The 14,083-nt window shown below is 36.6% G+C and overlaps 1 protein-coding gene and 1 pseudogene across 4 annotated transcripts in view; one reads left to right on the forward strand and one right to left on the reverse strand.

Moving 5' to 3' along the window:
• Positions 1 to 3,113, reverse strand: part of LOC125169726 (activated RNA polymerase II transcriptional coactivator p15-like) — a 31,108-nt pseudogene extending 27,995 nt beyond the window's left edge.
• MON2 (MON2 homolog, regulator of endosome-to-Golgi trafficking) overlaps positions 1 to 14,083 on the forward strand; it is a 119,777-nt gene that overhangs the window by 36,470 nt on the left and 69,224 nt on the right. For all 4 annotated transcript variants that reach the window (XM_047865426.1, XM_047865427.1, XM_047865428.1 and 1 more), the window contains 3 exons: positions 507 to 701; positions 11,235 to 11,359; positions 11,778 to 11,914. In XM_047865426.1, coding sequence (XP_047721382.1) covers positions 507 to 701; positions 11,235 to 11,359; positions 11,778 to 11,914 — 457 coding nt within the window. The remainder of the gene's footprint in view (positions 1 to 506; positions 702 to 11,234; positions 11,360 to 11,777; positions 11,915 to 14,083) is intronic.

The following is a 14,083-nucleotide window of genomic DNA, read 5'->3' on the forward strand; positions in this document are numbered from 1 at the left end:
GTCTAAGAAGAACAAAATATTAAGTTAATTCTTAAATCTTCCATACATGAATGGAATTGTGATCTTGGCAAAATAAAATTAGTGAATTATATAACATATTTTGTTAAACTGGTGTTCTTTCACCTGCCTATTTTAAATGCCTTAGCTATTTGTGTAATCTGTTTTCTTCTGTTCTTTATGTTTTTAATTGATAGTGTTCCAGCAAAATTAAAATTCCTAATAATAAACCACTTAATTCCAATTCATTAGATTCCTTTTTAAATTAGATTCTTTTTAAACTTTGAAATAATGATGAACAGTTTGATCTTACACTCTCAAAGAGCAGCACTAATTTCATACTTGTGTGTCAACTAGAGTAATAAACTAAACATATAATAAAGCTAAATTATTCATACTGGTTATTAAGTTTTATTTGCTAGTACATATGTTTGAAAAGTAGTAAGTAAAAAGTAAAAATAATAAGTACCAATTAAGTTAATTTTTTTTTTTTTTGTCTTTGCAAATAGCACCAAGAGTTTAGTTTCCTTCTCAAAGAAAGGGTATGTCCTCTTGTGATAAAACTCTTTTCTCCAAATATAAAGTTCAGACAAGGTTCCAGCTCTTCATCTTCTCCAGCACCAGTTGAAAAACCGTATTTTCCTATCTGCATGCGTTTGCTGAGAGTAGTATCTGTTCTGATTAAGCAATTTTACAGTCTTTTGGTAAGTGCTAATTTTCATCCATGTTTGTATGTGTAATTGCACGCAGTGCTCTTTTTAAATGATAATTTATTACAGTGCATTCAGCCTTTTCACTTCAGAATTTTTTAGGTATTGATAGGTATTCTCCTAGTTACTCTAATAAGGGTTTATGCTGTCCTTTCTTAAATCTTGCTTATTTTTAATGTATGTCAAGTAGAGTCATGGACTATTATCTGAAGGCAGCATAGAATTTGTGGCTGGGGAATTTAGCTTCTTAGCTAATTATTAATACCTCATTTGAAGGATAATTAAAATTATAGTATCTTCAATTAATGCTACTTTCATTTATACTATTTTATGTATCTTAACAGATTAAAGCAAAGAAGTTAAAAATTTGGTGAACTCTAGGATTAATAATCAATTATATTGGCTTCTAGTCCAGTATTGTATTTATTTTGCATAAATTTATGAATTTGTGATATTCCTGATCACAATACATCAATGTATCAATATTTCTCAGAGAAAATGATGTATTATATTTCTTTTTAATTTTATATTAAGTCACATCCAGCATTGTACTTTTTTTAAGCTTGTATACTTAATTTTAATTAACAGGAATAATTGGTTATTGATCATTGTGGAATAGTAAACAGTATAAAATTATAATACTTCTAATACTGTGAACATTTGATGTACTAAATATTAGAGATAGCCAACAACTTCACAAACTAGTAGATAATAGTTTATACCAAATTCTGTGGAGAGCTTTTTAAGATAAATGGCTTTTTTTTTAATTATTTAGGATAAACATGTTATACATTTTCTTTTCATATTCCAAATCCATTTATACAAAGTGCATTCAGAAATAATCTTAATAAGCACTGTAGTTATCATTATTTCTGGCCACAAAAGGTATATGTATAATGTACATTGATGTATTTAATGCATTGTATAGAGATAACTGTAGGAAATCAAATCACTTCAAAAGTGTTGCTATTTATTAGGGAAACTGTTAAGTTATCAGAGTTAGGTGCCAAAGGTTTAAGAGTCTTTTGGTACACCCATTATTATTGGCTTGGATTTTTTCTCTTCTACCCATGTTAATAACATATAATTGAACATTTAGGTATATGAGTTTATGAACTTACTTTAGTTCATGGCTCCATCTTTCTCTGTAGGGATTAATTTTTTAAAAATTACAGTCAGTGTTCCTCCCAACATGCATGGTATTTGATATAATTTCCAATAATTATTTTTAATTGAAAAAATAAGACTTTTTTGTCTAATTATATACAGTTGAAATGGAGGGAAATTCTGTGAATCTTTACATTGATTAACTTTTGGAGGTTTTGAAAGGTCTCCTGTCACTTGTTGAAAATAAATGAAAAGTTGCTTAATTTCTCCAAAGATGGAGAGGTTTTATCTGGCAGTTGTCATATTTTCTTAATTGTATTTATTTATAGTCCGTTTCAATCTACAAAGAAACTTTTTTATTGCGTGTTTTTTTATTTTGAGAGAGAGAGAAAACACGAGCGGGAGAGGGTCAGAGAGAGAGGAAGAGAAAGAATTCCAAGCAGGCTCTGTGCTGTCAGCATAGAGCTTGACACATGGCTCAGTCTCATGAAACGAATTTCTCACGATTTCTCACGAAATCAAGACTCGGACACTTACCTGACTGAGCCACCCAGGCACCCTAGTCCACAAAGAAACTTAAAAAAAAAAAATTTTTTTTTGGGGCGCCTGGGTGGCGCAGTCGGTTAAGCGTCCGACTTCAGCCAGGTCACGATCTCACGGTCTGTGAGTTCGAGCCCCGCGTCAGGCTCTGGGCTGATGGCTTGGAGCCTGGAGCCTGGAGCCTGTTTCCGAGTCTGTGTCACCCTCTCTCTCTGCCCCTCCCCCGTTCATGCTCTGTCTCTCTCTGTCCCAAAAATAAATAAAAACGTTGAAAAAAAAAAATTAAAAAAAAAAATTTTTTTTTTGTTAACATTTATTCATTTTGAGAGACAGAACAGAGCCTGAGTGGGGGAGGGGCAGAGAGAGAGGGAGACACAGAATCTGAAGCAGGCTCCAGGCTCTGAGCTGTCAGCACAGAGCCTGACGTGGGGCTCAAACTCACTACAAGATCATGACCTGAGCCGAAGTTGGACACTCAACTGACTAAGCCACCCAGGAGTCCCTGCAAAGAAAGTTTTTAAAATTGTAAACCAGAGTGACATCAGCAAAATGTTGGAAGATGAGGGTTCAAGCCCTCTGTCCTCCAGAGAGACACCAACTTAACAGTACATAATTACCTCTGTGACAACTTTGGAAACCAGTTGAGAGGTTATAGCACCATAGGCAAATGGAAGGCCAAACAGTGAGGTTCATTACAGTGGGTAGGAAAGCTCATGGCCCTTAACTGCATACCTCACTCGACTCCTTACACATCTCAGCATGGTGTGATCAGGAGAAAACTGCCAACTTATGGCTTCTCCTTTAGATGGGCAAAAGATAAAATGCGCATCTAACATTCTGACTTTTTTGGGGTACTGCCCACCTAGTTTCTGTCTCACCTGATTCTTGGAACACTGACAGGCAGCACATTTGGGCCTGCTAGGCACCAAGGCAAACCTGTTGCTTGCCCAGAGAGGCATAGTACTGCAGACATATACCAGGGGGAGCTTCTCAGTAGAAACAAGTGTCTTCTGCTGGGAAATTATACACACAAGCCCAGAGGAAACACATTGACAGAAGAGGTTTGAGAGGTTTCCAGGCTGATTGGTGAAGTTCTTTCCCTGTACAAAGCCAGTCCATAAAGACTAAAAGAGTTGACTTTTTCAACAACAACAACAACAAAATAAGGCATACAGAGAAACAGGGAAATATGGCTCGGTTAAAAGAACAAAATTAATCTCCAGATACTAACCATAAAGAAATGGAAGTCACTGAATTACCTGACAGAAATTCAGAATAACCATCGTAAAGATCTGAATGAGCTAAAAGAGAATACAGACAACTAAATGAAATCAAGAAAATGGTATATGAATAAAATGAGAATATCAATAAAGAGGTAGAAACTATAAAGGAGAACAAAACAAAAATTCTAAAGAAGTATATGGTAATTCTGAATTGAAAAATTCATAGAAGGGGTCAACAGTAGACTAGATCAAGCAGAAGAAAGAATCCACAAACTTGAAGACAATTTATTGGCAATTACCAGGGCAGAGGAGCAAAAATATAAAAAGCAAGAAGAGCTTCTAGCAGACTTCTGGCATATCATCCAGCAGACCAAGATATGCATGTCTAGGAAAAGCACACTGGGTTATGCTCCTACACTCACAACACCTTGGATATCAGATGTATGGATTTTTTCCCACATCAGCCAATTCTCTGACAGCCAGATACTGTACGTTGAGTTCAACTCTGACACTAGCCAGAGTTAGTATAGATCCTGTAGTTAAGGGCTCAGTTCCACAAGACTCCCCTGTTGCAGATGCCAGTTGCAAGTAGTGCATTGCCTGGTTATCCACAGATTCTAAGTTGGCTGTAAATGGGAAGTTCCCACAACCTCCTCTTTGGGTTTGATCATTTGTCAAAGTGGTTCACAGAACCTAGGAAAACAGTTTACTTACTATTGCTTATTTATTACAAAGGATATTTTAAAGGATAGCAACGAACAGATTCATGAAAAGAACAGGCACATGAAAAGATTCATAGGGTGAGGTCTGGAAAGGTCCCAAGAGCAGGAGCTTCTGTCCCCATGCAGTTGGGGAATGTCACCCTCTTAGCACATAGATGTATTCACCAACCTGGAAGCTTCCTAAACTCCATACTTTTAGGATTTTTATGGAGGTTTCATCATGTCAGCATGATTGATTATTAACTCAATTTCTACCACTCTTCCCTCTCCAGAGTATGAGAGGTGAGGCTGAAAGTCTCAAGCTTCTAATTATGATTATTTTTTCTGGTATCCAGCCCCTATCCTGCAATCCATTGAGGGTTGCCTCATTTGAATGAAAGAATCACATAGGAAATTTCAGGAGACTTAAAACTCTGTGTCAGATGCTCCTATCACTCAGAAAATTATGAGAATTGTAGGAGCTCTGTGTCAGGAACCAGGAGCAGGGACCAATATATATATTTCTTATTACTTCACAATACATTATTGGAGTCACAGATGAGGAAAGCAAGGGGCAGAGAGCCAGTTTGAAGAAGTAATGGCCCAAACCTTCCCAAATTTGAAGAAGGAAAGGGACATACAAATTCATGAAGCTCAGAGAATTACAACTAGGATTTATCTAAAGAGAACTATACCAAGACATGTTATAATTAAGCTGTTAAAAGTTTCAGAGAATCTTTAAAGTAGCAAAACAAAAGCAACTCATCATGTTCAAGGGAGTGCTCATAAGACTCAGTAGATTTCTCAGCAGAAATCTTGCAGGCCAGAAGGGAGTGGGATGATGTATTCAAAGTATTGAAAGAAAAAAAAACCTGCCAGCCACAAATACTATACCCAGCAAAACTTTCCTTTAATAATGAAAGAGAAATTAAGACTTTCTCAGGTAAACAAAAGCTGGTAGAGTTCACCTATGACAAGGCCAAATATCTATCACTCCCCTACTTATTTTCCTAAGTATTATCAGAGTTGTCTTAGGAAGACTTCTCTAAAATGCTGGTTTAACTACATTAAATTAAGATAAAAGTATAGGAAGCAGAGATATTCTTCCTTTTCCTTTTCATATCCACTCATCAGTCATAGAACACCAAATCTTCTACTCTCATAATTAATGCATAATGCTATGAAAAACTTTTATATTCTTATAAAAAAAAGTCACCTTGGTGCTTACTTGTACCCCCTCAAAACTAGTATTTTGAAGCCCTAACCCCTAATGTGATCGTGTTTGGAGATGGAATCTTTGGGAGATAATTAAGTTTAGATGAAGTCATGCTGTAGGGCCATGATGATGGAGTTAATGACCTTATAAGAAGAGACACTAGAAAGCTTTCTTGCTCTTTCTCTCTCTTTCTGCCATGGGAGAACACAGTGATAAAGCAGCTGCTTGTGAGTTAGGAAGAGCAGTCTGATGCAAATCTCACCTTGCTGGCACCCTGATCTTAGACTTCTCGCATCCAGAACTGTGATAAATAGATTTCTGTTATTTAAGCCACCCAGTCTGTGGTATTTTGGTATGGTATCTCAGCAGACTAAGAACTTAGTTTCTGTCCACCACTTTTAGTATATAGCAGTTCATCCAGTGACTTCTTTTTTTAAATTTTTTTTTTTTTCAACGTTTATTTATTTTTGGGACAGAGAGAGACAGAGCATGAACGGGGGAGGGGCAGAGAGAGAGGGAGACACAGAATCGGAAACTGGCTCCAGGCTCCGAGCCATCAGCCCAGAGCCTGACGTGGGGCTCGAACTCCCGGACCGCGAGATCGTGACCTGGCTGAAGTCGGACGCTTAACCGACTGCGCCACCCAGGCGCCCCATCCAGTGACTTCTTAAGAGATACAGATACCTCATTCCTCAGTAATTTTGGTTTGGGATGAAATTGCTGTTTTTGAGTGCATATATTTCAGACACTATACAAAGTGCTTTACATATATTCACTTAGACTTTACTACAGCTGAAAAAATAAGGCTCAGGATATTTATGTAAAATGCCTGAGATTATACTTTATAAGCACAGAGCTGGGATGTTAACTCATTCTTTTAGACCCCAAAATCCTCGCTCTTAATCCCAGTGCTTTTTACTACTTCTCTGTTTTCTTAGTTCTTATTTCTTTTCTCTCCAAGGCTGTTTAGTGTCACATTTTTCATACTGTTACCATACCATTCTCCATATTTTGACCTTAATCTCCTTGACTTGGGTGGGGGATAAAAGGGGAAGATAAGTAACAGTGTCACCAGCTACTGGAAAGATTGAATATTACTACCTAAAGGTGGTAGAGAAAGGCCTACTTCCGTGTACTTCACTCCTTGGGGGTAATGACCAACTGGTAAAACTTACCTTACTGTGTTTGTAAAGGCAAATTCATCTTCAGATGATTTAAAATATTAATTCCACACTGTTAGATTTTGTAATATTGGCACTTTTCATTATGAGCAAGTTCAGACATTCTACAGCTTCTCCAAGGGCAAAAGTTAAAGGTATGATACTTGTGGAGTAAGATATGTAATTTATGTGCAATGCTTCTCTCTCATTTCTTTGTGTTTTCTTTATTTAAACATGGAAATTATACATCTAGGTGACATACTGGAGTAGTAATTCTTACACTTTTTAGTCTTTGGATCTCTTTATGCTTGTAGGAAAATATTGACCTTTTGTTTATGTGGATTTTTTCTATCATTTATTGTACTAAAAATTAAGTCAGATCATACTGAACCCACTCATGTTAACATAAAACTCATTATTTTTCCAAGAGGAAAACAAAGATATTTTTTGCAAATCTCCTTAATGTCTAGCTTAATAGAAGATAACTGGATTTTCTTATCTTCTTTCATTCTATTGTGACGTGTTGTTTTGGTTGAAGCATATGAAGAAAATCTGTCTTGTCAAAGACATGTAGTTGGAAAAGGCAGAATTGTCTTCATGGATATTAAATCTATCTTAATAGTGGATATTCCTCTTTGCTACTACACCAGACTGGACCAAGTGACAGTTTCTTAAAGGTGTAGTATTGAAACCATAGTAATGACATTTTCATACTCGGTTACATTAAAATTCATTGATTCATCTTGTGCTCTGATTGTATCTTTTATCCATACATGATTTTGTAATATCATGTATTTTAATTATGCAGATAATCCAAATGTCAACATTTTATACATTACCAGAAATCACTTTTGTTAATCACCAACCATTTATCAGATAAATCTGTTATTAAGAAGTTGTCAAGGTCACAGTGGTAGATATAAATTTTCTAAAATACTTACTTTTGCTTGAAAGCTTAAATCTTCTTGTTGGCAACAAATACTGTTATTTGTTTCCCTTACAGCTACAAGCTTACTTTGTTCATTTTTTTATTAAGTGTCTGCGATGTACACAAGTCTAAAAAGTCGTAATTTACCGTTTGCTTTTTCAGTTAAAATGGTGTTCCTTAGGGGGAAAAAAGTGACTAGATCAGTTCTTAACTATGTTTTTCCCCAGACAACCGTTGTACTTTGATACGTAGAAAAACTGCTTCATATATATTCTCGTTTTGTCACGCAGAAAATTAAAAAGACAGACACAGGTCAAATTTAATAAAATTAATAATTTGTATTTTATTTTTTATTTATGCTTATTTTTATTTACTTATTTTCATTGTGGTTGTTTAGTGAAACAGACCTTTTTAAAACAAAATTGTGTGTGGGAATGAAAAATACAATGATACTAGTGCAGTTTGTTGCTACTGCCTTGATTCGTGCTAAAGCACCAGCTGTTATACCCACCACTGCTTTCGTATCATCAGTGCAAGTGTCAATACACTAAAAATGGCAAGTAATATCTTAGTATTACTATAAAAATAATTGTGACCTCATTTTGACCCCACTTTGGGGAATCACTTAACTAGGGAATCTGTTCTTCAGTATTCACCAGCTTATTTTGTTGTATCAAGTAGCTCAGGGGTGGAAATACCTAACATTCAAAGGTTAGTTCTGTTAATATATCTAGAGTGACTGGAGGAAATTGGAATGCCCTGGTCATTCAGGAAGAGATATAATATAGCAGGTATACTATATTCTTTCTCTTTTCTATCATCTGAGCTAGATGCTTCTCTGTCCTCTGAATCATTTATGCTTTGTGTCCAGATATGTTTTTTAGGAAGATAGTTTAAGGGATTTGTGAAACTTAGCTTATAAATTGGTAGCATATCTCTCTTCTACCTTTGACTCACTGCTTTTAAAAAGGAGTTAATGGGGCTATTTTGACTTACCCAACCTAATTTTCTACTGCTTCACATACATGTCTCCAACAAAGGATCTTAGCACTACAAATTCATTAGCCAAAAGGTTGTTTACTCTTATCAGCCTTTGAGAAATAGACTCCTGCATTTATAGTCTATCAGATTGTCTTTGTTGTGTCCTAAGTCAACAGTTACTTTATTATGTACATAGTTCCTTATCAGAAATCCATGTGCTACTGTGATTAAAATTTCTACCAGAATGAATGATTAATCTTAAGCATCAGTTGTCTCTTGACTACTATCCAGTACCAAAGGACTGTAGGAATTCAGAAACATTCATCACTCTTCATGCTAGTATAATGGAGTTTATGAGGTATCTTCATGCACATTAGGCCAATTAGACTTAGGCCATAGAAACCATTCTTTTAAATATTCTTTTTAAAAAAATTTTTAATGTTTATCTTGGAGAGGCAAAGTATGGTCAGGGGAGGGGCAGAGAGAGAGGGAGTCACAGAATCCGAAGCAGGCTTCAGGCTCTGAGCTATCAGCACAGAGCCCGACGTGAGGCTCGAACCCAAGAACTGTAAGATCATGACCTGAGCTGAAGTCAGATGCTCAACTGACTGAGCCACCCAGGCGCCCCCCATAGATACCATTCTTAATACACGTTTCCCTGTGAGTGCAGCTTCTTGGGAAAAAGGCTTAATAAATTCACAGCAGGTGCTCTCCATTGATGTCCTTGAGAACAATGCAGTGACCTCAACACTAGTTCTCTGATCAGACTTTCACACTTGGCAAGGAGGAAGGAAAGGAGACCAAAGTTCCAGACCTCAGGAGAGAGGCTCTCATTTACCCAAATTACAAGGTTGTAGTGGCTGTAGTATAAGTTGTTTGATTTGCTTTTTTTTTTTTTTAAGATTACAAATTAAAGCCTTTGAATTTTTGTATGTTTTGTATGTTACAATATATTCATTAAAGCCTTTGAATTTTTGTATGTTACGATATATTCAGATAGTAATTTTTATGAAATAAGTACTAAAATAATACAGGTCTCTAGGTATTGTTATGTACATAGTACTCCTCATACATGATTTTTCAGCTGACAGAATGTGCTGTAGTCCTTCTCTTATAGGAGAGGAACTGATATACTCTTCAAGGCAAGTTTTATAATAATATTTCTTTTGGCTGTGATATAATGTTTTTGAGAGCCTTTGTTTTCTGGCCTCAAAACCTGGCTTATGAGCCTTCAATTGTACTACCGCATTTATATTTCACTTTTATTCTAAAAGAGGTAGTGCACGTTTGGAGGACCCACTAATGTTAAAACTCTGTTGTAGATAACAACTTGCATAGTGAGTCACCAGCATGACTCTTTATCAGTTCTTTACTAAAAGGGATCATTTGTTTAGGAAAAAATGTGCTCCGTATTTGCATGGCACTTTATCATATTTACGAGACGTTTTTATTTTTACAATTTTCTCATTTGACTTTTCCGGAAGATGAGATGCTTTTATCCTTTATTTATAAGGTTATGTAACTTGTCATCCACTCTGTTGGATAAAGCTGAGCCCATCTGATTTCTGATCTAATGCTTTTTAACAGTATCATGTTTAGGACAGTGATAAGCCTCTGTTTTAGGACTTCCCCAATCATAGCAATCCAAGAATCAAGTTTTTAATTATCCCTCCTGCTTTATCTTCATGATTATGTCCTAGTTTTAAGCATCCAGTTAACAGTACTGTAAGACATTAGAAGATACCAGCTGCTAAGACTTTGGGCTAACATCCTGACGACTGCTATATTTCTGAAATTTCTTGCCCCACATGATGCTTACTCATTTCAGGGTACCCCCAGCTAACTCATCCAATAATGTGCTGCACTTGGTATAAAGGGAGATTTCAGTTTGGCCTACTAACCACAACGTCAGGTTCTTAGCTCACAAGGATCCTGCTGTGCCCTCAGTTAATGTGTAACATTAAGAAGTAATCTATTAACTTTTGAAAAAACTGGTTACTTTTTTTTGTTCATTTATTCATCTACCACACATTTAGTGTGTAATGTTGAGAATGTGCTCTAAACATTTTTATTTACAAAGAGCTTGCAGAAGAGATGATTTATATTAACAGTAATGATAACGGGTATTTATAAAGAAAGGGAAACTATGTACCAGGCCTCATTCTAAGTACTTTATATCTTATACTTGCTAACTGCTATGGATTCCTTTTTGTTTTTCCCTAGAAAATATACACTAAACATGCTTACGTTTATTGCCTCTTTGTTTAAGCAGCACAAGAACGTATGGAAAAACTTGTGGTATTATTAAAGAGTAGAATATACATCCTACCAGCGGTTTACATGATAATGTGTGCTACCTGGCAGCAGTGAGGATGGTGTGATGGTGCATAGTGCTTTCTAAAGAATAAGGATAAAAGATTGACCATGTGAGCAGATGACTAGTGTGTGTTTTCAGAGATGTATTTAGAGAGAGACTGATTATTTTTACTGTTAGCTTTTCCCTTATATAACTGCTCTTCCCTTCCTTTTCTCTACTCCCCATTAAGAATTGTAATTTATTTAAAGTTAGAAGATTTTATTGATTTTTCCATAAACTAAGAACAAGAGTGTATTTTATAAATTCTTATCTTAGATTTAAAGAAATATTATTAAAAAATCTTATACTTTTTAGGTAACTGAATGTGAGATATTTCTGTCACTTCTGGTGAAATTTCTGGATGCAGATAAACCACAGTGGCTACGAGCTGTTGCAGTAGAATCTATACACAGACTCTGTGTGCAGCCTCAGCTATTAAGGTAGAACCTCAGCAGTATTTAGTTAAATAGGTTAATGTTTGTGCTAGTAGGAAGACTTTTAAGTATTCCCAAACGTCACTGATTTCTAAACAAAGAAAATTGTGTATTGTATGTATATAGAGGGGTAGGGGTGTGAGTGTGGAAAACAACTGAGAAGTGGGCAAAAAACATGGGTAGTAATTGCCATCTGTCCAAATTACTGGTTAATACAGCCAAGAAAAATTTTTTTGGAACACTGACCTCAGTCTCAACCTTTGTACTAACTTAGTAGAATAACTCAGGTGTGATGAAGTTTTAAGTATAGCATTCAGACTGACAAATCAAAATTACTTGCTATTAAAAAATGTTAATATATTCAAATATTTTCCCTAGAAACATTTTATTAAACATTTTATTTTATTTAAAAATTATTTTACAGGTCATTTTGTCAGTCCTATGATATGAAACAGCATTCTACCAAGGTTTTTCGTGATATTGTAAATGCCCTGGGATCTTTTATCCAGTCATTGTTTCTTGTCCCTCCTACTGGAAATCCTGCTACAACAAACCAAGCTGGTAAAGGCTAATTCATATTTTGTTTTTTATATTCTGCCACAATTTACAATATGCACTATTCTGAGAGGGTATTTCATAGAAATTTTGTGAATAAAGAAATTTGAATTACCTAAATGTGTTGATAGTAAAGACTTTCACTTAAAGAATATTCAATCTCGGGGCACCTGGGTGGCTCAGTTGGTTAAGTGCCCAACTTTGGCTCAGGTCATGATCTCATGGTTTGTGGGTTTGAGCCCTGCATTGGGCTGTGTGCTGACAGTTGAGAGCCTGGAACCTGCTTGGGATTCTGTGTCTCTCTCTAACCCTCTCCCACTCATGCTCTGTCTCTCTCAAAAATAAAATAAACATAAAAAAAAGTTTAAAAAAAAAAAAGGAATATTCAGTCTTATTGAGGCAATTGTGTTTCTTTCTTTCTTTCTTTTTTTTTTAAGCTTATTCATTTATTTTGGGGGGTGGGGGATAGAGAGAGTCAGAATCAGGCTGTGCCTCATCAGCACAGAACCCAGCATGGGGCTTAAAGTCATGAACCAGAGATCACACCTGGAGCCAAAACCAAGAGTCGATGCTTAACCGACTGAGCCACCCACGCACCCGTATTTCTTTCTTTCTTTTTTTTTTAATGTTTATTTATTTATTATGAGAGAGAGAGAGAGAGAGAGAATGAGCATGTGCATCAACAGGGGAGGGGCAGAGAGGGAGAGAGAGAATCCCAGGCACACTCCATGCTGTCGACCCAGAGCCCAACTTGGGGTTCGATTCCACAAACCGTGAGATCATTACTTAAGCCGAAATCAAGAGTTGGACACTTAACTGGCTGAGCCATTCAGGAGCCCTGTGTTTATTTCTTTCCAGAATATGTTTCTTTCTCTGGTATACTTTCAGTTTCTCTAATCACATAAGAATAAGACTTTAGATGTTTATCTTCATTTTAAAAGAGTCTTCATTTTGTGCCTCTCTTTAAAAAGAGTCTGGGCGTGGGGCGCCTGGGTGGCGCAGTCGGTTAAGCGTCCGACTTCAGCCAGGTCACGATCTCGCGGTCCGTGAGTTCGAGCCCCGCGTCAGGCTCTGGGCTGATGGCTCAGAGCCTGGAGCCTGTTTCCGATTCTGTGTCTCCCTCTCTCTCTGCCCCTCCCCCGTTCATGCTCTGTCTCTCTCTGTCCCAAAAATAAATAAACGTTGAAAAAAAAAATTTTTTTTTTAAAAAAATAAAAAAAAAAAGAGTCTGGGCGCACCTGGGTGGCTCAGTCGGTTAAGTGGCCGACTTCGGCTCAGGTCATGATCTCGCGGTCCGTGAGTTTGAGCCCCGCGTCAGGCTCTGTGCTGACAGCTCAGCCTGGAGCCTGTTTCAGATTCTGTGTCTCTCTCTCTCTGACCCTCCCCTGTTCATGCTCTGTCTCTCCCTGTCTCAAAAATAAATAAAACAAGGGGCACCTGGGTGGCTCAGTCAGTTGAGCGACTGACTTCGGCTCAGGTCATGATCTTGCGGTCCGTGAGTTCGAGCCCCGTGTCGGGCTCTGTGCTGACAGCTCAGAGCCTGGAATCTGTTTCGGATTCTGTGTCTCCCTCTCTCTCTGACCCTCCCCTGTTCATGCTCTGTCTCTCTCTGTCTCAAAAATAAATAAACGTTAAAAAAATTTTTTTAAATAAATAAATAAAACGTTAAAAAATTAAAATAATAAATAAATAAATAAATAAATAAATAAATAAATAAATAGTCTGGTTCACCATCTTAGGAGGTCTGTTAGTCTTTCTTTTAACGAAATGGGTGAACTTGATTTAAGCTTGTTTGGAAATCAGTGTACAACTTCTAGTTTCTCTTTGCCTTCTTTATCTTCTACTTTTTACTATCTGATTAATGGTTTTTTTAATTCATTATTTTCACCTATGGTGAAAAGTGGTCTAACAGAAAGTATATTGTAAAGTTTGTGAATAGTTTTACTAATTAGTACTTTTTTTTTTTATAAAAAGGGAAATGGTGGGGTATCTGGTTGCTCAGGCAGTTAAGTGTCTGACTCTTGATTTCAGCTCAGGTCATGAGAGCCTGTGTTGAGCTCCGTGCTGGGTGTGGAGCTAGCTTAAGATTCTCTCTCTTTCTCCCTCTGCCCCTCTTCCCTGCTCGTGCTCTCTCTCTCTAAAAAGTAAAAAAGGAAATGGTGTTCTGGGAAGACA

This window comes from Prionailurus viverrinus, chromosome B4 (genome assembly GCF_022837055.1).
Source record: "Prionailurus viverrinus isolate Anna chromosome B4, UM_Priviv_1.0, whole genome shotgun sequence".
Lineage (NCBI taxonomy): Eukaryota > Metazoa > Chordata > Mammalia > Carnivora > Felidae > Prionailurus > Prionailurus viverrinus.